The 20,997-nt window shown below is 40.1% G+C and overlaps 1 protein-coding gene across 1 annotated transcript in view; it reads left to right on the forward strand.

The window, feature by feature from the left end:
• The window catches only part of PGBD5 (piggyBac transposable element derived 5), an 89,503-nt gene that overhangs the window by 55,701 nt on the left and 12,805 nt on the right, over positions 1-20,997 (forward strand). Inside the window, 4 exon segments of the mRNA XM_032215891.1 lie at positions 7,818-7,847; positions 7,849-7,999; positions 12,377-12,574; positions 15,196-15,301. Of these exon segments, the coding sequence (XP_032071782.1) occupies positions 7,818-7,847; positions 7,849-7,999; positions 12,377-12,574; positions 15,196-15,301 (485 nt within the window).

The raw sequence follows: 20,997 nt of genomic DNA on the forward strand, positions 1-20,997 counted from the left end.
ACAGTTTGGGATAGATTGTCATAGAGAAATGTATTTACTTAGTTGCATGAAAATGGAAAACAAGTTGATCAACCAACCAATCAACCAACCAACCTAAATAATCAATCAATCAATATGTTTGTTTGACGTGGAGGGCTAAAAGGTAGCAAATTCATATTGCAGGAAAGTTTGGACTTGATTTATAATGGACCATAACTTCCTGGACTGGTATTTTGAAATTCCCCCCTTTAACCTTCTGAAATCTGTCATGATCATCAGTTCACTTGTTTATTGCATTTATGTTTCTTTCTTTCTAGGATAAACTGGTTCCCAAAGGTTATTCCTATCATAATCTAACCAATAGGTTATTCGTATTATTCTCACAATAATTTGGTTATTCATAGAAGTCATAGAATCATAGTGCAGGAAAGGAGCTTGGAGATCTTCTAGTCAAAAACTCTGCTCAAGACAAGACCAGAACTGGAACCACTAATGCAGTATAAAGCGGTACTATTGCTTCTTGGGATCTTGATGTTATCTCTCTGTTGATGCAGCCTAGGACTGGATTGGCTTTTTTGGCAGTTGCAGCACATTGCTGGCTTATGTTTTAAAGGACTGTCTACTAGGGCACCTCAATCCTTCTCACAGTTACTACTATTGAGCCAGGTACTGCCTATTCTATACCTGTGCATTTGGGATTTCCTGCCTAATTTTTGGATCTTACTTTTCTCACCATAGAACTGCATTTTATTGGATAGGCCCCATTGCTTAAGGTTACTTTAGGTAGCTGTTGTGGCCCAGCAGGAGCCGTTGGGCTGCAAACAGACTCCGATAGTGAGGGGCCCTATGAGTCAGCTCTGGAAGATGTGGAGGACCCTGGACAGGGTTCAGACTCCGAGCAGGACCAGAGAGGCTGGTTGGTCACCAGAGGCGCCTGAGGCATGGAGCAGTGGTGAAAGCCAAAGGGAGTGCGCCCATGATGTCAGTCCCTGGAGCAGTGGTGAGAAGAGTCAGGCCTTGGAGCAGTGGGGAGGAGCTAAGGGAGTTGGTCCCGGATGCCAGGCAAAGGCAGGCAGATAAGCGACAACAGCAACTACGCAGATACAGAAGATAATTTGACCCAGGTGGCTGTAATCAGGCTCCTCCCAAGAGTGTATATAAGGAGATACTTTGGGAGGAGGCTGTTTGCAGGATTCAACTAATATACCAACGCTGGAGAAGCTCTCGTGTGTATTTCTTATCTTGGAAGTCTGGATTGCTGCCAAAGGTCTTGTCGGTGTGTTAATTTACTGTGAATAAATCATCAAGCAGTAATCTTGTCTCGGAGTGCCTCGGAGGGGGGCGGTCAGAACAGATAGCTTAGGCTGAGAGGAAGTGATGGTAGGACTGAGTCCAATTTCTTCAGTTTTGGTCCAGGATTTCCATCATGACACCACACTGTAAGTTGTTTCCTACCCCAGCATTGATCTCAAATATTTATAGGGTAGCTTCATACCCTTCATTGTAAGATAAGTAATATTAGGTTTCATCCATGGGGGGAAAAGCCATAATAAAGCAGTTCTCATGCTACATGGGCAAAAGAGGCAAATGAATTACATGTATCACAATGTTATGGCACACATTGTTCAAATTAATAATGTAATCTGTTATGTTGCTACTGATGCAAATTCCATCAGTTGTGTTATTTGTATGATGAAATCTTAAAGCATGTGACTTTATGTGGCTTGAAGCAAATGCTTATGTGAGTTGAGCATGCAGAGAGATGGGGAGCTGACTAGTAAGTAACAGGAAAGCAGATTCTGGACTCTCCAATTTTATTGTTTATTTCATCCAGTCCCTTGAGCATTAGGGACAGGGGTCGACAATAAAAACAGACCTTTTAGAATTCAGCAATCCAAAGGAAGAAATCGAAGTAACTCTCAGAATAAAATATCTAACCAAGGAAGTAAATAGATTTGGTTGCCAGTAGTTTATTTATTTTATTGATTAAGAAAATTTATATGGCTGTCCCAACTCACTTATGATGACTCCAACCAGCTTATAGAAATAAGAGCCCAATACAAAAATCCAATAATCCTCACCCCACTGTCAACAGCAATCAAACAACTACTGATGGGTTCCACATCACCCTAGGGTCCTGCTAGGCTTGTTGTCCATGCTTGAGGCCTGTCTCCGTCTCAATAAGCCTTCTGGCCTCAGAATATCAGCCTCTCCCTACTTGAGTGGTCTCTGGTCTCTCCTTCCTTCTAAGTAAGACTTCGTAGCATGAGGAACCAGCTCTCCTTCCTACCTGGGTAATGAGCTCAGTCCTGGCCCAGGCAACAGGGAAGGGTGAGAAAATTTATTTATACAGGCTAGTCAGGCTTATCTAGCAGAGCACTTTCTCTGTAGGCTTCTCTTTGTCCTCCTCCGGGCATCTGCCACCTCCTTCAAGCTTCTTCTCCAACTCTCACATCTGCCTTTCCTTTGGAACAGCCTTTATGCTTAGCAATGCGCTGAGTTTGCAGGCATCCCATTATTATACTTACAAGGAAATATATGTATACTACAAGGGAGCCGGTGTTTTCCCTTCCCACACTGAATTATTATGTGAGCATTTTTTTTTTATTTAAGCAATGTGAAGTTTTGCTTTGCATGGCACAGGACAAGGACTATTGATGTTAAAGCAAATCTGGCAAAAAATGTAGCCATTTCAAATATACCAGGCTGTAATGGTCATTTATGTTCTGTTCATCCTATACATCACCCAATGTCAGGTCAATGAATATGGGTAGCATTCAGCACATCATGGCATCAACCTCAACAGCGTGAACAAAGGAAGGCAATTGACAGAATTGTGTTGGCTTTCAAATAATATTCACAATAATCTCAAGAGCTTTTGTTTATCAGCGTCTTGAGAGTACTTTCTTAACCTTAGAAAAGAGTCACGTAGGAACGGATTTCTATGAAGTTTTGAAATGAATACGTCAAAGCATGAACCATGGTTGCAATGACAGATGTGGGACTTTTTTTTCTCCCCAGTGACTATATACTTAAATGCATATTTGACTCTATGTTGATGACCTCCTGGGAGCATTTATACAAGGCCAAGTTGAAGTCAACCACTTATTTGGAGACTGCCTGCTGTTCTGTGCAGGAAGAAAACAAATAATTTCCTCAGCATTGTAAAAGAAGCTTTAGCTGCGGCGAGAATGATTAGTCTTAACCAGAGATATAATTGAATTAAATGAGAAGAAATTGTACTATCTCTGCTGCTATCCTTATGTGGGCATATTCCCCAAAAGGAATTTGTAAAAACCTAATGTTAAAAGAAATATACTTGCAGTGGATATTTTGTAGTTACCACAAGTATGTTGTGACTATCAAGCCATTGCATTAATCCATTATATGATGTACTCTTTTGGACATGATATAATTAATAAATCTAGGATTTTGTGTATCACATAAAGTGAGTTCCTCTGTGCCCAAGCTATCATCATCCACTTGCCTTATTTTAATAGTAGCTCCATCCCATTGATGAAAGGATAGAACCTTCAAATTGATCTGACATGAAACTGACATTTGTACCCTCATATTAGACATTAATATCCTTGTGATCTGGTAGCTTTCAGTTGCCTGTTTTGGGTCTCAAGAGAATCTAATTATATAACTGTGTAATGACAAAGACTTAGCTTGTCTGCATAGGAAGAATAAAGTTCAGAATTTGGAATTTAGAACGCTATTGTATATCCTTGAAGCTGCAAAAAAGGTACTCCTTGAGAATTTGGGATACAGTCCCAGATGTTCCCACTGAATTGCACATACTGAAGTTGCAGTGGGTCAAATTATTAAATACAAGGGAATAATAAGCTTGCCTGTATTAAACTACAAACTAACTAACTAAATAAATAAATGAATGGCAAATGACTACTAAAATAAAATCTCATTTTGGTCCTGTTGTGCCCATCTTATCCTCCTTTTTGGCATGTTGTGCTTCAGTGTATAAATCAAAGTCAAGGGCACTTTTCAAGTCATAAAACAATGCCCATCCCTGCTTTCAACATCAAATAAGAGTAACAGTGCAGGATAATAGGTAAAAGTCATTTGATCTGCTTTTGAAGTGAACTGGTCTAATTTTGATCGAATATATGAATTTAGTTAACTCTCTAAGAAAGAGGACAAACTTTCAGGCAGACATCAAGCTTAGAATTCCCAACTGGATATCTTCTAGATGAGTCCACTGTTTCTGTCTTCTGTTGTTAGCTGTAAATTAATGCTGGGTCTAATTCTGTTCTTTTCCACTCAATAAATCCTTCACTCTCTCTTTTATTCCTGATTTTTTTTTCACAAGAAGTTAAAGAAATGTTTAATTTTGGAAGAGATGATCAGGAGGATTCTGTTTGGTTTGCCTTTCTTCTCATTTGATTCATGTTCTTTCAAACATATGGTGGTCAGGGTTCCAAGTAATATACTGTACCCAAAGCAAACAGAACTCTAAAACAGGTAGATTCCTCAAAGAATAATTTTATTGGATATATCATATTGGCACAGGCTGATGAAAACTGACTCTGAATGTTCCTGCAGTTTTCACTTAATTAAAAGGTGAAGGTTTTTTTCCCTTCCCCAAACAATCATTCACATGGTCCAATCAAGGTGTCGTCCGGTTGCCTGGTAACTTCAATCCTCCTCTCTCTAACCACCTGTGGGAATGTCCTTAGTTCCCAGGAGAAAGCATTTGTTTTGGCTATAAAATCCCAACTATCTCTATTCCCCCCTCCCTATCCCTCAGCTCCAGTGTGGCAACACTGAAGCCTCAAAATGGCCTTGGCCATCAACTTAAGGTTGACAACAATTGCTTCCTCTGGAAAGTTGCTCTTTTTCTTCCTATAGTTAAATTAACTCTCTAGTAAGAAGAAGGAGAATATGATGTTATCATATATGGTTCACAGGGTCCTTTTTTAAAAGAACAAAAGAAAACAAAAGACTAAAATATACCTTAGGCTATTTCCATTGGATGTAATAAAGTCATGCCACCTTTTATTTTTCCTGAACTCTCTCTGTTCAGCCTGTCTAAATAAGCGCTCAGTTCTGTGCATTTGTTTTGCTCTCCTGTTGCTTTTGTCCCTTCCTTGTGTAAATGGAGGGGGAAAAAAAACAAAGAAAAACAGTGAACACATTGACTATTATAACCTGCTCTACAGTTTTAAATGATTAGTTGCTATTCTATCTGTGTTGGGCAAGAATAAACAATTTTCTTGCTTATGCTTTTATGGTTGATTGTTGTTTTAGTACCTTTGGGTCAATTTGAGCTCCTGGCTATTGCCTGAATACAGTGACGTGTGGTGAGGTTTATGGCCAGTGAGGCAGTCCTCTCCCCCGACACCCCACTGACTAAAGCACTTTCTTTCACCCGCCTAAGCTCTGCCGCGAGCACAGGCAGGTGAAAGAAAGTGTTTTAGTCAGTGGGGTGTCACGGGAGAGGAGAGAATGCCTGAGCATTGCATTTATTAAAGAAAAAGAAAAAAAGGAAATTTGAAGGAAAAGAGGGAGTGTGGTGTGGGGGTGGGGGTGGGGGGTATCAGAAATGGAGAAAGAGAGGAGGAAGAGTGAGCGCGACGCTGCAGCTTTAAACAGAATGACAGAGTTGAAGCCTCTAAAAATGCACCCTCTACTATGAGGCAGGAGAACTGCGTACCTCAACTACCTCAGGATTTTTTAGGCTTTTAACCCTCTGCTCGAGTGCCTAAAAAGTCAGACTAGATGAGGCATGCAGTTCTCCTGCCTCATAGTAGAAGGTGCTTTTTTAGAGGCTTTTTTAAACAGGCAGTCATTCATGGTGTGGCAGCAGCTAGCTAGCCTAACCTCAGCACTTGCCTTTTCCCGTTTACATTTTTTTTCCTTTCCATGATTGACAGTTGTGAGGCTGTGCCTCCCCTGCCTCCCCTGACTGCATGACACTGCCTGAATAAGCCCCTGCAGTTTTCTTGGCAATTTTGTTTGGGAAGTAGTTTGCCCTTGTCTTCTTCCTAGGGCTGAAGAGAGAGTGACTGGCCCAAAGTCACCCAGCCATCTTTGTACCTCCTGTGAGTCTAGAATTCAGTCAGTTCAGTGGTTTCTAATTTGATGCCTTCACTCCTATACCACTACTCTTTTTAGCCTGAGAGATGCTCAAATATTTGACAACATTACTTCTCTGGATCTTTTTAGTTTCATGGCTCTGCTGCTTAAATGCGTGGAAGTGAGACCTACTAGCAATGTAGACTTTTCTTTTAGACTGTCATTGATACTTATACATGTTTGTGGGTTGCATTTTTACATTTGCTCCTGTTGATATGTACGATCAACAACTACAATATTTTATGAATGTGTCCCTTCCTTCCTTCCTTCCTTCCTTCCTTCCTTCCTTCCTTCCTTCCTTCCTTCCTTCCTTCCTTCCTAAACTTGTGGACATTTTAAGTAGAAATCTACCAGCATAGGTTAATGGATGATGTTGCCTGCCCTAATTTTGAATAGGTCTATTTGGCTCTCAAGCCTTAATTGATTTACTAGCTGTGCATTGAGAGTGAAAAATGTAAGCCTGGGGTGAATTTCCTTTTCAAGGGCAGAACTGTAGGAGAATTAGCCATCTGTCTTTTTAAAAAAAATCAAGCAGCACTATTATATAAACCCAGATTCAACACTTATGTCTGTCTGAAGAGAAAAAAACAACAAAATACAACAAAAAAAGCTAAACATTTGTTTCATCTATGCTTCTCCACTTCTTTCCACACTGGCATATTTTATATAACATTTGCAATTTTACTTTTTTATGTATTTTGAAAAACAAATGCAAACATAAAGGTCTTGTGCATTACCAAGAGCTGTGCTGGTGCAGTGGTTAGAATGCATTATTGCAATCTAACTCTGCCCACAGCTAGGAGTTCAATCCTGATGGGGCTCAAGGTTGACTCATCCTTCCATCCTTCCAAGGTTGGTAAAATGAGGACCCAGATTGTTGGGGCCATATGCTGACTTTGTAAACAGCTTAGAGAAGACTGTACAGCACTATGAAGTGGTATATAAGTCTAAGTGCTATTGTTATTGCTACTGCTATTTGGGCATAATGGTAAACTATGTTATGAGGGAAATAAATATTAGACTTCTCTCTAAATCTCAAGTTTCCCTCTGCTTCAGAAAAGCTATCAAGATTTCATTTAATCAACCTCTAAAGTCACCTGGACAGTGATTAATTTTAGAGCTGTTTTGTTCAATACAAGTCAGATTAATAAATCACAATTTAAACTGGTGTAACCACAGTATGAAGTTGAGCTGGCTGCTTTTAGGCTAAACATCCTTAATTCAGACAGCATGGCAACCTGCAGTTAGTCTACAGTACAAGTGAGCCATATAGTTTGTTTCATTTCTTGAGTGGTAACTTTGATCATTTGTTGACAACTGTTCCAGGTTTGAGATGGCATCAAGCTATTGACTCTACAGGTGGATTCTAGAGTAAAATGATTGGAAAGGCTGTGTCCAAGAGATAAGTTTGAAATCTTGCTCCTTGTCAGGGATCTTGAGGGGTGAAATTGTGACCTTTCCTCTAATGAAACTGGGAACATAGTTTCTCTGGTGGTATTGAGAGAAGAAAACTGACAAACTATTGGGAAAGGACTATGCAATTGAAATCTCATCTTACCCCACTACCAGCAATCATGGTCAACTGGGAAATAAACAAGATTGGAGATTATAAAGTTCACATCCAAGGAGGGTGCCAGGAGGGAAAGCGTTGATCAATAACATGTCATACATCTCTTTGTATGTTAACTTTTTTCCCCTTGCTGTTCTCTGTCAATCCACCCTGTTTCTTGTTTGATGATTAGATCTATGCCCATCTGAAAGAAAGCAGTGGCAACTGAAGGTCTGGATGCTTTGAAGAACAAAGCTCAGCTTCACAGCATAGTGGCCAAGAGTCTTTGTCAGAATGTCACAGGGAAAAACTGTATCATCTTCACTGGCCCCAGCATTACCAGCCTGAACCTCTTTGAAGAATTTGAAAAACAAGGTTAGTTGCCAGTCAATGCATGGATCTTGGAACAGTCCTTTGTGGGGTCTCTGAAACCATCTTGAAGGTTACTCTTATTACACTGCTAGATATACATATGGCTCACCCAATGAAACATTGGTTTTCAAAGATTTCCTTTATTATTATGAGAAAGGGCAGGGGACAATAGCAGAAACATGGATGGTGTAGCATTTCTGGACTAATGAAATCAATAAAAGATGGTTTGTGGATGTTCCTATGTTTGGCCTTCTACTAGCCTCCCTGCTGTATAATCTCTAATAATTCATATTATTTTTCCTTCTTTCAGGTTGTGTTGAAAGTTGATCTTCCAACTTTATGTTTAAATTTAATTTTAAAGCAAATGGTTGGCTTTTCTCTTTTGATTGGCTATAAGAATGATATGGAAATTGAAGTTTATTAGACATACCAAAAAATTGGTGGATGCTTTTAAAATCAAAAGAGAATTATAAATAGTAAACCAAATAATGATCTGGATTTTTTAAAAAACATTTGATATACAAGCTAGAGGGATGCGGTGGCTTAATGGCTAAGATGTTGAGCTGGTCGATCAGAAAGGTCGGCAGTTCAGCGGTTTGAATTCCTAGTGTTGTGTAACGGAGTGAGCTCCCATTATGTGTCCCAGCTTTCTGCCAACCTAGCAGTTTGAAAGCATGTAAAAATGCAAGTATAAAAATAGTTACCACCTTTGGTGGGAAGGTAACAGTGTCCCATGCGCCTTTGGCATTTAGTCATGCCGGCCACATGACCACAGAGACTTCTTTGGACAGCACTGGCTCTTTGGCTTTGAAACGGAGATGAGCACCACCCCCTAGTGTTGGGAGCGACTAGCACATATGTGCAAGGAGAACCTTTACCTTTTATACAAAGCTTGGATGAATCTTGTAAGAAGGGGCAAAAAATAATCAACATCAGGTTTATGCAGGGACGTGCAGTCACTAGAGGCAAGGGAGGAAAGAGTTTTAAATATTTTTTTTAAAATTAATTAAAGCCAGTATAGTTGCTACCAGATTTCAAGTCACAGTGGCTTGGTGTCTGCTCTCAGTGTTAACTAGGAGGAGGCCAGAGAACTCGGGGCCTCTTTTGCTTAAGGAATTTTTCGCCTTTTAAAAGTTAAGGAGGAGTTAAAAAGCAAAAAAATTAATATGCAAAAGAGGCACTGATTCTCCCACCTCCTGATCTGGGAGCAGTGAATCATGTCTTGCACTTGAGCAACTGCGCAAGTGCAAGGATGATTCTGGAGAGGTTTTTCTTTCACCAGCCGCCATTTCTTCTGCAGCCAGCCCAGCACCGAGTGGGGAGGACAACGAGGAGGAGGAGGAGAAGAGCAGTGAACCCTTGTGGCTGGCTGGGGAGGGACAAACTGCTCTTCTCCCAGCCAGCCAGCCACTCACCCCCACCCGACCTGCTCCCTGCCTGGCCGGCCGGCCGGCACAAAGACTCACCGCTCTTCTCCTCCCAGCCAGCCAGCCACCCACCCCCACCCGACCTGCTCCCTGCCTGGCCGGCCAGCCGGCACAAAGACTCACTGCTCTTCTCCTCCCAGCCAGCCAGCCACCCACCCCCACCCGACCTGCTCCCTGCCTGGCCGGCCAGCCGGCACAAAGACTCACCGCTCTTCCCCTCCCAGCCAGCCAGCCACCCGACCTGCTCCCAAGAATGTCAGCGGGGACAGAGGAGGCGGGGGGCGAGGTGGCAGAGCGCGGCAGCGGCGAGAAGCAACACCCCCGCCGCTGTGTCCGACAGGTGTCTTGCGTTTATGTCCATCATAAACAAGAGACGCCTGTCGGACACAGTGGCGGGGACGTTGCTTCTCGCCGCTGCTGCGCTATTGCCTCACCAACGGTATCCCTCACCGCACGTCACTGGGTTTATGATATTACTTGAATAGACTAATGATTAAGATTGTATGTATGTATGCATGTATGAATGTATGTATGTATGTATGTATGTGTGTATGTATGTATGTATGTGTATGTATATATATCCTGTTTCCCCCAAAATAAAACCTCCCCAGATAATAAGCCCTCCCTGAAAATATTGCAACACAGCAGCAACTATGAGGTGACCACACTCACCGCCTCCTGCACCTCAAAAATAATAATACCTCCCCCCAAATAAGGCCAAGTGCTTATTTTGGGGGTCAAAAGAAAATAAGACCCTGCCTTATTTTCTGGGAAATATGGTATTATATACTTAACATTCTTTTCTCTACATTTTTTTCATTTCTTTTGCCATTTTTATTCTTTCTATTTTCTTTTCTTTGTATTAGTTTTACTATTGCAATTATAATTTTTAATAAAATTATTTTTTTAGTTTAAACATTGGGATTTGTACTAACATTTGGGTTATGAGCCTCTCTCCCCTTCCCCGGTCTCTCATAACATCTACATACCAGACTTCTACACATGTTCAGACAAATTCTATGCTTCCCATTCAAAAGTCAGTTCCACTGGCATCAAAAGGGCTTTTCCCCACTTGTAACTCTGGAGAGAATTGCAGCCTCATTTGTCTACCTCTGTCACCATTTTTTCCAAAACAACTCTTGGCTTCTCTGGGAAAAATCATTAAAAGTTGCCATCAATAAATCATCCCCCCCTTTCTCTCTTTCTCTCTCTCTCTCTCTCTCTCTCTCTCTCTCACACACACACACACACACACACACACACACACTCACACACACACACACACACACACGAGAGAGAGAGAGAGAGAGAGAGAGAGAGAGAGAGAGAGAGAGACAGAGACAGAGAGAGACAGAGACAGAGAGACAAAGAGACAAAGAGACAAAGTGGCAGAGAGAGTCTTTATTGTTTGTTTTGGAAAAAAAGCCATTTGCTGTTTGCTTCAACAGCAAGGTCATTCAAAGTGACAGGTGGCATGAAAATACCTACTCAAAAGCTATTGAAGAAGGAACCAGTAAATGTAGAGGTTACCTTTTTTTCTTTCTTAGACTGAGTGTGAGATAAAGGGTTTGATTCTGTGCATGGAGACATTCAATAGACCACATTAGATGAAGGACCAGCATATGATCAGACTGTGATAATCTGGACTGCCTTCATGCACTCCAGTTTTGCACTGTTGTGTTGTGGCATAATGAACCTTTGATGAAACATGTGATTCAGACTTAAAAACAAAAAACAAGACAATTGATTCAGACACAGTTAAATTTGATTGCATGTTCTCCTAGTCACTGTGTTTCCCTTTCAGTTGTTTTACGTTTTGCACATCTCATTTATTAACATAGTCCTTTGAAGAGCCTCTTCAGAGTATTTTAAGCTAGAATTTCTCTTTTCATTTTAACAATGAATCAGAGATCCCCAGCACAGATCAGGTTGGTTGGAAGCCATTGGCTTCAACATGGTGGGTGTAACAGGCAATCAGAACCCCACCTTTGACCCATGTTAAAAAGAGGTGAGGTTCTGATTATCCAAGTCTACCCACCATTTTGGAACCATTGACCATTGATGCAGTTGCTCCTTACCAAGATTAGGGGCTCTTTCACACAAGTGTACACCGATAAACGTCTTGTGATCAAATCATATGTTTACCTATCACTAGATTTTCTATGCAACATTTCAAAACAGTTTCATGAGAGATGTGACTTCTTTTCAGATGATACTCTTTTTTTTACAGCTAGTCGGAACTAAAGAAAGGTGTTGCTTTAATTACCTCTGGTTTTTATTATCCCAAAGGTGGTTTTTTTTTCAGTTCTTCTTTTTTCCTTGAAGATGTTTTGCTTCTCACCCAAGAAACTTCTTCAGTTCTGACAGTATAATAGGGAATGGAAGGATTTATAGTCCTTGCACACTTCCAAGTGCTTCAACAATGCTCTAAAAGGAGGCAAGTGACCAGCTACCTGCAAGGAATATAAATCCTGCCATTCCCCACTATCCTGTCAGAATTGAAGAAGCTTCTTGGATGAGAAGCAAAATGTCTTCAAAGAAAAAAACAAGAAAGTCCAGTTCCCTCCTGCGGGGGAGCACCTTTGGGATAATCATGTCCTAGATGACTGAGAATCTCTACAGACCTCTGGTTTTTATTGTAATTGCACTTTTTAGTTTGAAGATTGATAAGATACATATGGTTGTGTAAATAAATGATGAAATTAGTTGTGTCATCTTATCCTGGGCATATCATATTCCGTTCCGAAATGAATAAACTACATATCAAATCTTTCAGATTTTAATGTTTGAAAGTGTGGAGGATAATAGGACAACAAACCAGTGTGTGACTGAGGTGCAGTATTTGCTTGGGATCATTTTTGGTAAATAAAAATATGACTTGGTTCATGTTTTATGCTAGAAGCACAAGTTGATAGTATTCTAATGCAAATGTTTTATCATCTTCCAACTATAGACATTTATTGCTGTGGATTGCTAAGTATAAGGAAAAGTGACTGTACAGGGCTGCCTTCCTCCATGCTAAACAACCCAGAGACCCCACAGCCTCGAGGACATTACAGAATAAAAATGAAGGGAAATATGTCTTTGATCTGCTGGTACAACAAAGGCTACTTTAGATTTTTGACCAATGCTTATTCTCCAAATCAACAAGGTGAGTGTTTTGTTATAAATATGACTTCTATCTATGAGAAGGGGAATATGCAAGGTCTGATCTGTAAGAAATTTGGACAATTTAAATTAGAATCTAGAACAAAATAAAGTTAACTGCACCTTTTAATGCCATGCACATATTTTATAAATTTAAATCACACATATCTTTGAGCAACATCTTGAGATTCTGTCATTACTTAAGACACTAGTAGAGGAAGGGTTAATCATTCTCTCTTTCCATTATTCATGTGGATGTACAAATTTGCTATTGTTATTTCCATATGTGTGTGTGTGTGTGTACACATACGCACGCATCCATCCATCCATCCATACATACATATATACATACATTCATATGTCCTTCTGTCCATATGTATGTATGTATTATGTCACAACCCCTGTTATGCCCAAATATGGGACGGAGCATACTGCTTCCCTTTTCTGTCTTTCGGATCACCCTAGGAGCCATCCAGGCAGAAAGCCATTTTTTAATGTTGCCTTTGTTACATTTGTGTTGTATTTGTGCTGATAAATAAATAAAGTGAGACTAGTATAGACCTATTTAAAGCTATTTATATATCAAGCTAATATATATTTAGTGTCATGGGGTTGTGACACTAAATACATACTTATTTCCCTGGCTCAGCTGATAAAGGAGGAGAACCTTGTGGCTTAGTGGTTAACATATCTGCCTAATATGTAATACAGCCCAGGTTCAAATCCCAGTAAGGGTATGGCTAGCTGATGAGAGCTAAATAGCTTGAAATAGATCTATACTAGTCTCCCTTTATTTATTTATCAGCACAAATACAACACAAATGTAACAAAGGCGACAGTAAAATATTGGGTTTCTGTCTGGATGGTCTCTTGTGACAGGCCGACAGACAGAGAAAGGAAGCAGTAGGCTTCCTCCCATATTTGGGCATACCAGGGGTTGTGACACTATATATATTCGTAGATTTTCACGGGTGTAGGTATGCTGTCTTGTTGTATTCGGGTCTTTTCCCGTGTAAGATTGAGATTGTCTTGGCAACGTTTCGGCGAGGTCCCACTCACCATCTTCAGGTTGGTGTTTTTGGCTTCGGGTTTGTGCGAGTAAGGCGTGGTCGGAGCTGTCTTTCGTTTATTCATGTTGTGGGGGTGTTTCTCTATTTCTATGGCTTCCATAATTATTCTCTCGTTGAAGTGTTCTGTTTTGGAGATTAATTTGGTTCCTTCAAAATCAATTTCATGTCCTGAATAAACGTGATGATACCTCCCAACTACCAGACATCTGGAAACCAGCCCTAGTCAACAAATGAACCCCACCCACCACCCAGGTCATTACAACACAAAAGAACAACAGAAACACAGCCAGCACCTCAGCCACACAGGATGATACAAAACAGCTGACCAATCTAGAAACATCAACTCCATCTACTAATCAAGATGCAATTACACAGCCAATCACACCACTTACAGCAACAAAGTCAGCACTCCACACCCACCCACCAAGATTTATAAAAAGATGACAGCTCCGACCATGCCTTACTCGTACATGCACAAAGCACACCAACGTGAAGATGGCAAGTGAGACCTCGCCAAAACGTTGCCAAGACAATCTCAATCTTACACAGGAAAAGACCTGAATACAAGACCAGCATATGTCTGTATGTATGTATGTATGTTATGTATGTATGTAGATTAGAATTGGTTATGTTAAATGAGAAGATGCCTTCAAAATTAAGCATAATATGTGCGATGTCCAGTTGATTTTAAATAAGTTAGAAAGCAATTCAGTATATATTAAATTAAGGGCAGTTTTGATGAACTAAACTGGGCTTCTGAATGACATTTACCAACTTTCTACAGAAATCAATGGGATTTAACAATTCTTAGATTTAAGGAAATCAGATTCCTCTCTATCTGCTACGTGATTATTTAAAAGTCAACAAGTTACTCAACTCAAGCAGCATGAAAAGTAGCCCCTCTTTAGAATCTGCCATTGTAATATGGCACACTTTACAAGCATTTAGCAAATTCCTTGAAGACCAAGAACCCTTAGCAAACAGCTGTCCTCTCTGCAGACAACTGGAAATATTCTGACAAGGGGTATTAAAGGGTTACTGTGCCTTACAGCCAGTAATGTTTCTATGTAACAAACAGAATTAGACAGGTGTCTACGTGTATTTTCCTCAATCGTTTCCATAAACATCTCAACATAAGAAAGGAAGAAGGCTAGTAAAGCTAGCCTATTTATAGAACTCTTCAAAACTATCCCTTGTAATTATTGCCTCTTGACTCCACTTTCTAAAGATTTTCTTAACATTTGGAAACTAATACTGTGTAACAGGAATGTCCAACCTTGGTCACTTTAAGACTGGTGGACTTCAACTCCCAGAATCCAACTCTCCTTGCTGTCTAGGGAAGTCCACAGGTTGTAAAGTTGCCAAGGTTGGATACCCCTGCTGTATAGTATCCTACTTCTCATTTGTTCTTTGAATACTGAGCCCAGTAGGACTTTCTTCTCAATAAGCTTAAAATCAGGATGGGATGACATGCTGCCCAATGAGTCAACAAATCCAGTAATATTTTCAATCAACAGTATGACATGATGGTATTTTATGCATTTTGGTTGCACAGGCGTTATCATTAAGAGGAAGAGTGGAGAGATCCCATGCCCTCTGGCAGTGGAAGCCTTTGCTGCTCATCTTAGTTATATTTGCAAATATGATGACAAATATAGCAAGTAAGTACACAACAACTTATGTGTTTGGAAGTGCAAAACATTTCTTAGTTATTTAAATAAAATTCAGGACCCAATATGACTCTTTGTGTAGCACCAGGGTTATATAAGAAATTACCTACCAACTTTTCTGAAAACGATCTGTAACCATTTTTGGCAGAAGATTTCTTTTTAAAAATGTCACTTTAGCAACTTTTAAGTATTTGGACATAATATATGTACAGTTGTTTATTTCCAAACTGCACTAGTCAAATTTTCAGTTCTGCAGTACTTCAAAAGATTCAAAGGAAATACAGTTAATTTAAATAAGAGCACTGAGGACCATTACAGGAATAGAAACGTAAGTTCTAAGGAAAGATTGGGGAAACTGAATATTATTAGCCTTAAGAAGAGACCCTAGGGGAATATGGTAGAACTCCTGAAATATTTGAAAAACTGTTACATACATAATAAGATTACAATCTGCTTCCTTTCATTTCAGAGGGCAGATAATAGCACAGGAAAAGATATTCCAACTCTTTCCAACAGTAAGAATAGCTTGGTACTGGAATCACTTACCAAATAAAGTGATAGCTACCTCTTTGTTCTGTGCATTCATACACTTCTAGGTCCTCTATCATGGATGCTTTATTTATATTCCTAAATTGAATTTAGACCGGGGGCGAGGGGTGAATTTAGACTCAGTAAACAAGCAGACATCTCCCAGTTGTACGATTCTGTGGATTTATGCTAGCTAATAACTGTAAGAAAGTGTTGTGGCCCGCCAACGGCCAGTGGAGCTGGCAGCAGATTTGGACGGTGAAGAGGTTGGGGAGGAACATGGGTCAGTCCTGGAGTCTAGGAAAGGCTCTGATGAGGCTTCTGTGTCAGAGGCAGAGTGGGAGCCAGAGCCTTATGCCAGTTATCAGCTGCCTTTAGAGTCAGACATCAGTGGGGCAGACAAACAGTTGGAGCCTGTTCCCAATGTGTGCCTGCACAGTTTCCAGATGAAGGGAACAGCTAAAAACAGGGATCAACTTGGGAGTAAGGCCATTGATGGATGATGAATGGCCCCTCCCAGAGGAAATAAAAGAAGAACGAAAGGGGAGTGGAGCTTGCAGGAGACAATGAGTTCGCTCCGAGACTCCTTGCCAAGTTTTGCAGATATCAGCCTATCAGTTCTCCAAGCCAGATAAGATCTATAACTGTAAATCCTCCCTTGAAAGACTTTGCTGGATGTGAATGAGCAGAATTCACAGTAAATAAAAGGGGTTTTCGTCGGGACAAGGAGTTTGCTTCATGCTCCCGGGAAGCCTAAGTCAGAACAGAAAGATTGAATTGATTTGATTCTGTAATCTGCTATATATTTGTGTCCAATAGTTAAAATTATATAAAATAATATCCTTATATTTACAAATATATTATAATATAGAAAAAGTAGCCTCTAGACAGTGCAAACTGCACATTTTAATGTTCTTCCACAGGAAAAGAGAACCACTTTGGTGTAGAGCCGAAGGCATCTGGGTAGAAACTAGAAGACCATAAGTTATAGTGCAACTCTAGCACAAAGCCAGCTGGGTAGATCTTGGGTCAGTCACTCTCTCACAGCCCTAGGAAGTAAGTAGGGGCAAACCACTTCTGAAATCTTTTCAAGAAAACTGCAGGGATTTATTCAAGCAGTTGCCAGAAATGAATGGTGACTCAAAAGAACATATATTCATTCCCCCCCTCTCTCTCCCTCCCTCCCTCCCTCTCCCTCCCTCTCCCTCCTTCCCTGTCTCCCCCTCCCTCCCTCTCTCTCCCTCTCTCTCCCTCCCTCCCTCTCTCCCTCTCTCTCTCTCTCTCTCTCTCTCTCTCTCACACACACACACACACACACACACACACACACACACACACACAGAGAGAGATTGTGTTAGGAACATAATTATACCAGTATGGTTTCTCTAATCTTCTTTACTTATTTTTTTAACCCTGCTTTTATGCTCCCAAATACATTTTCACAGACATTCTATAATCAGAGGTGATTATTTAACCTTTCTTTTTCACTTGAAAACAAGAGAAGAGGACTGGGGGTGGTAGTGGCTTTGGAAAGGGAAAGGGATTTCTAGCAAGACTGCAGCATATGAGAAAATTTTAGCCCTGTTTCTGTATCTCCCTGTCTGCCTGTTCTTCCACAAGCAGAAATTTACATTTTGATATTTAGTATTAAATCTGTTTGGGTTTGCAGACACACCAAGCAGGACTTTAGATGACATACCTGTTTCCAGAATTAGCCAATTATTAGACAGAAGGAGATGGCTGCTTTAAGCAGCAGATTTTGACTGGGTACATTCTGGCTTTGGGTTCATTGTAGCTTGGATTAGCTCTACAATTTCCAAAATGTCTTCCTTTCAGCCTATTCCAAAATTATTTCAACCAGATGAAATAGGTTCAACTCAGCTATGTATCTAAGGATGGCATCAGAAGTGGTATTCAGCAGGTTCTGGAGAACCCGTATTTTGAGTAGTTTGGAGAACTGGTAAATACCAACTCTGACCAGACCCGACCCCATCTATTCTCTGTCTCCCAAGTCCTGGTAGGGAATGGAGATTTTACTGTATCCTTCCCCTGCCATGTCCACAAAGCCACGCCCACCAAGTCATGCCCACAGAACCGGTATTAAAAAAATTGAATCCTACCACTGGATTGTATATCCAATGAAGGTATGGAATTCACAAGGGGACAAATAAAAGGATATAGATTAGAGAGGTGGGGGAGAAATGTTCTCTCTGTTCCCCAGATTCAATGGCTTAAGCAAATTTTCCTTGACCTGACCACTTGTGATATCATCAAATCATTTTCCCCTTAAAAAGAGCTTGGGACTGCAAAACACCAGTAACAGCCATTCAACACGTGAATTGCATAAAGCCTCAGAGTGGAGCAAACAAGAATTCTCTGCCCGACTACAAAGTTGGGACATTTCCCAAACATTTTAGGAAGGGAAAGACAGAACCTGCTCACAGTTTTCAAACTTGCTTCCTGGCAGGCCTGAGAAATTAGTGGTATTGCCAGCTTTTCAAAGATCATTGACTCTCCAAATGGACTTTGCCACTGTAAAATGGTAGCGGGCAAGTCCAGAAAATTCAAGCTTGTTGCAGAGAAGTTTCATTTAATAATAGATTTTTCAGCTATCCTTCAACTTCTGTCTCAAGGAGAGTTTTTAAGTAGACTATTAGTAGTCTCAATTCTTATGCAGTAAAATCAGTGGAGAGATTTGTAGCAAGCTACTGTAATAAGCTAACTTCTCATATATAGACAATGTGGTAGGCCGGGGAACATGGGGAAAAACCTCTTCCAAGGTAGTTGGGCAATTCATGCATTTGAAAAATAAATAAACATAAATATTTTTGTCCACACTTTTGATATAATGTGGCAGTTTTCCATAGTCTGGATTACCAAGTGCCAATCAGTGTGACCCATAACTTAACAGCTAGATTCTGGAAGTTTGGGTTCCAGTGTATCAGAAGAATATCCATTCGTGTAAGTGCAGTTGTGGGAACATTGGCTCAATAAGTATGATAAACTATATAGTACACACCATTGAATTAATCTCTAATTTTTCTTTGAAGAACAAGAGATCATCCATTTGAGCTGATGGTGTTGTAATCATAATGGCTTAATGGGAGTCTAATTTCAAATTGGTCCACATAAAAAATGCTTAAGTTAAAGAAAAAATGAAATAATTCAGAAGCTACATTTTCAATATACAGATGTATTTTTTCCAAGGAAAGAAGAAGGGAAGAATATTGGTATTTAGTTTAACTGCAGAAAGAATAGATCGTCTGACCCAAGGTCATTGAACACTCTTACTGGAGGTTTTCCCCCCCTAAATTATCTATAGTTTACAGGAGGTTTTAGAAATTATGATAGATAGTAGTAGCCGCTTATATTTCAAAGTCAGAAAACCATATCCTTTTCTGAGTGGCATAATAAAATATACCGTATTTTTTTGGAGTATAAGACGCACCCTTTTCCCTAAAAAAAGAGGCTGAAAATCTGGGTGCATCTTATACACTGAATATGGCATTTTTTGCCTCCCGAAACCCTGCCCTCTTAACCAAAATGGGCGTGCAGAGCCTGTAGAAGGCTCATAGAGCTCCTGGGGGCTGGGAAAGGCAAAAATGAGTGAAAAATGGGCCGTTTCTTTGCTCAATTTTGCCCTCCCACCAGCCCCCAGAAGTACTCTATAAACTTCCTAAAGGCTATGCATGTACTTTTTTTGACAAAAAAATGGGCCTTTTTCGTGAAAAAGGGACCGTTTTTGCTCATTTGGGGGGACATCCCCCAGGAGCACTCTGAAAGTCCTCTAAAGGCTATTCATGCCTTATTTTTGGAAAAAAAGGGGTCCATTTTTGTGAAAAATGGGCCGTTTTTGGGAAGTTTGCAAAGTGTAAAAAAATTTTTTTAATTTGCCTCTTCAAAACCTTGGGGTGTCTTATACTCCAGTGTGTCTTACACTCTGAAAATATGGTAAGTAATAGCATGTGTGATTATAAATATATTGTGTTATAGTTGATGGTACATGTGGTTGACTATTTTAATCGGCATGGCTTGTCAATTGTTGTACTCTACTGGAATGATAAATTCCAAGATGACAATCACACTACTGTGATCTAGGCCATTTATGTTCAAGGTACATTTTGAACAATTTAATCCATTATTTTAATGAAATAAAACATGGAATAAATGAAACAAGACACTACCACTATCTTGTGCCAAGGAAAAGAAAGTTAAAGATATGTCTTACACTCTCTTTTTCTCTTCTTTTTTGGTTCTGTGTAATGATTGAGAGAAAAATGTTTACTAAAAACAGATACAGACAATTACAGTGGTGGGATTCAGCCAGTTCACACCACTTCGGGAGAACTGGTTGTTAAGTTTCTGAGCAGTTTGGTGACCTGGTTGTTGGAAGAAATCATTAGGGCAGAGAACCGGTTGTTAAATTATTTGAATCCCATCACTGATTACAATGATATAAGGTATTTGCAGTGCTCTTAAACTGTAAAGCTGGCAAGGCAGGGATCTGGACTTCTTAGACTAGATAGAACTGCTATGTTAAAATGGTAAGCAGCTACTTACCATTCTGAAGGTGTATAAAGGAATGACCAAGAATCTGTTATCCAAAAGGGCAGCAGGAAAAGATTTAAGATTTAAGCAACTGAAATATATGTATATGTCTTGGTTTCTGTGTTGGCATCAGACAAATCTTCTGAGTGCATGTGACTTTTTGCAAGCAATAAAATAACCATGTCTATGAAGATTTCTGTGGTTATCTAGATTGTAGAACTGAATTTCTGGTGCACGAGAGATTTATAGCCATTGCTATCCTGAATACCACAAAAAGTTGTGAGCAGAGTGTACCATAGACCTGAAAGTGGAGCAGTGGAATGGGACTAGCTGTTCTGGCAACTTGCTGAACCTCTACAGAAATAGGAAAGAACTTGGCAAAATCAAGCTGAGGCATCGCTTATTCAGGCTCTTATACAAGAGTTCATTGAAATTTATTAGGTGGAATTCTTAGAAGCTGAAGCCAGATTTAGTTTCTAAGGTAGTATTTGCGTGAGCTGCTTTTGCAAAAATCCCAGGGGTACTTGTAGCATCACACTAATCTGGCTTGTGTAAGCAGTAAAGTTGCCAATTTGGATGGTGGATTGTTGTGCAGTAATCAACAGCCAAGA

The sequence above is a fragment of the Thamnophis elegans genome, chromosome 4, assembly GCF_009769535.1.
Source record: "Thamnophis elegans isolate rThaEle1 chromosome 4, rThaEle1.pri, whole genome shotgun sequence".
NCBI lineage: Eukaryota > Metazoa > Chordata > Lepidosauria > Squamata > Colubridae > Thamnophis > Thamnophis elegans.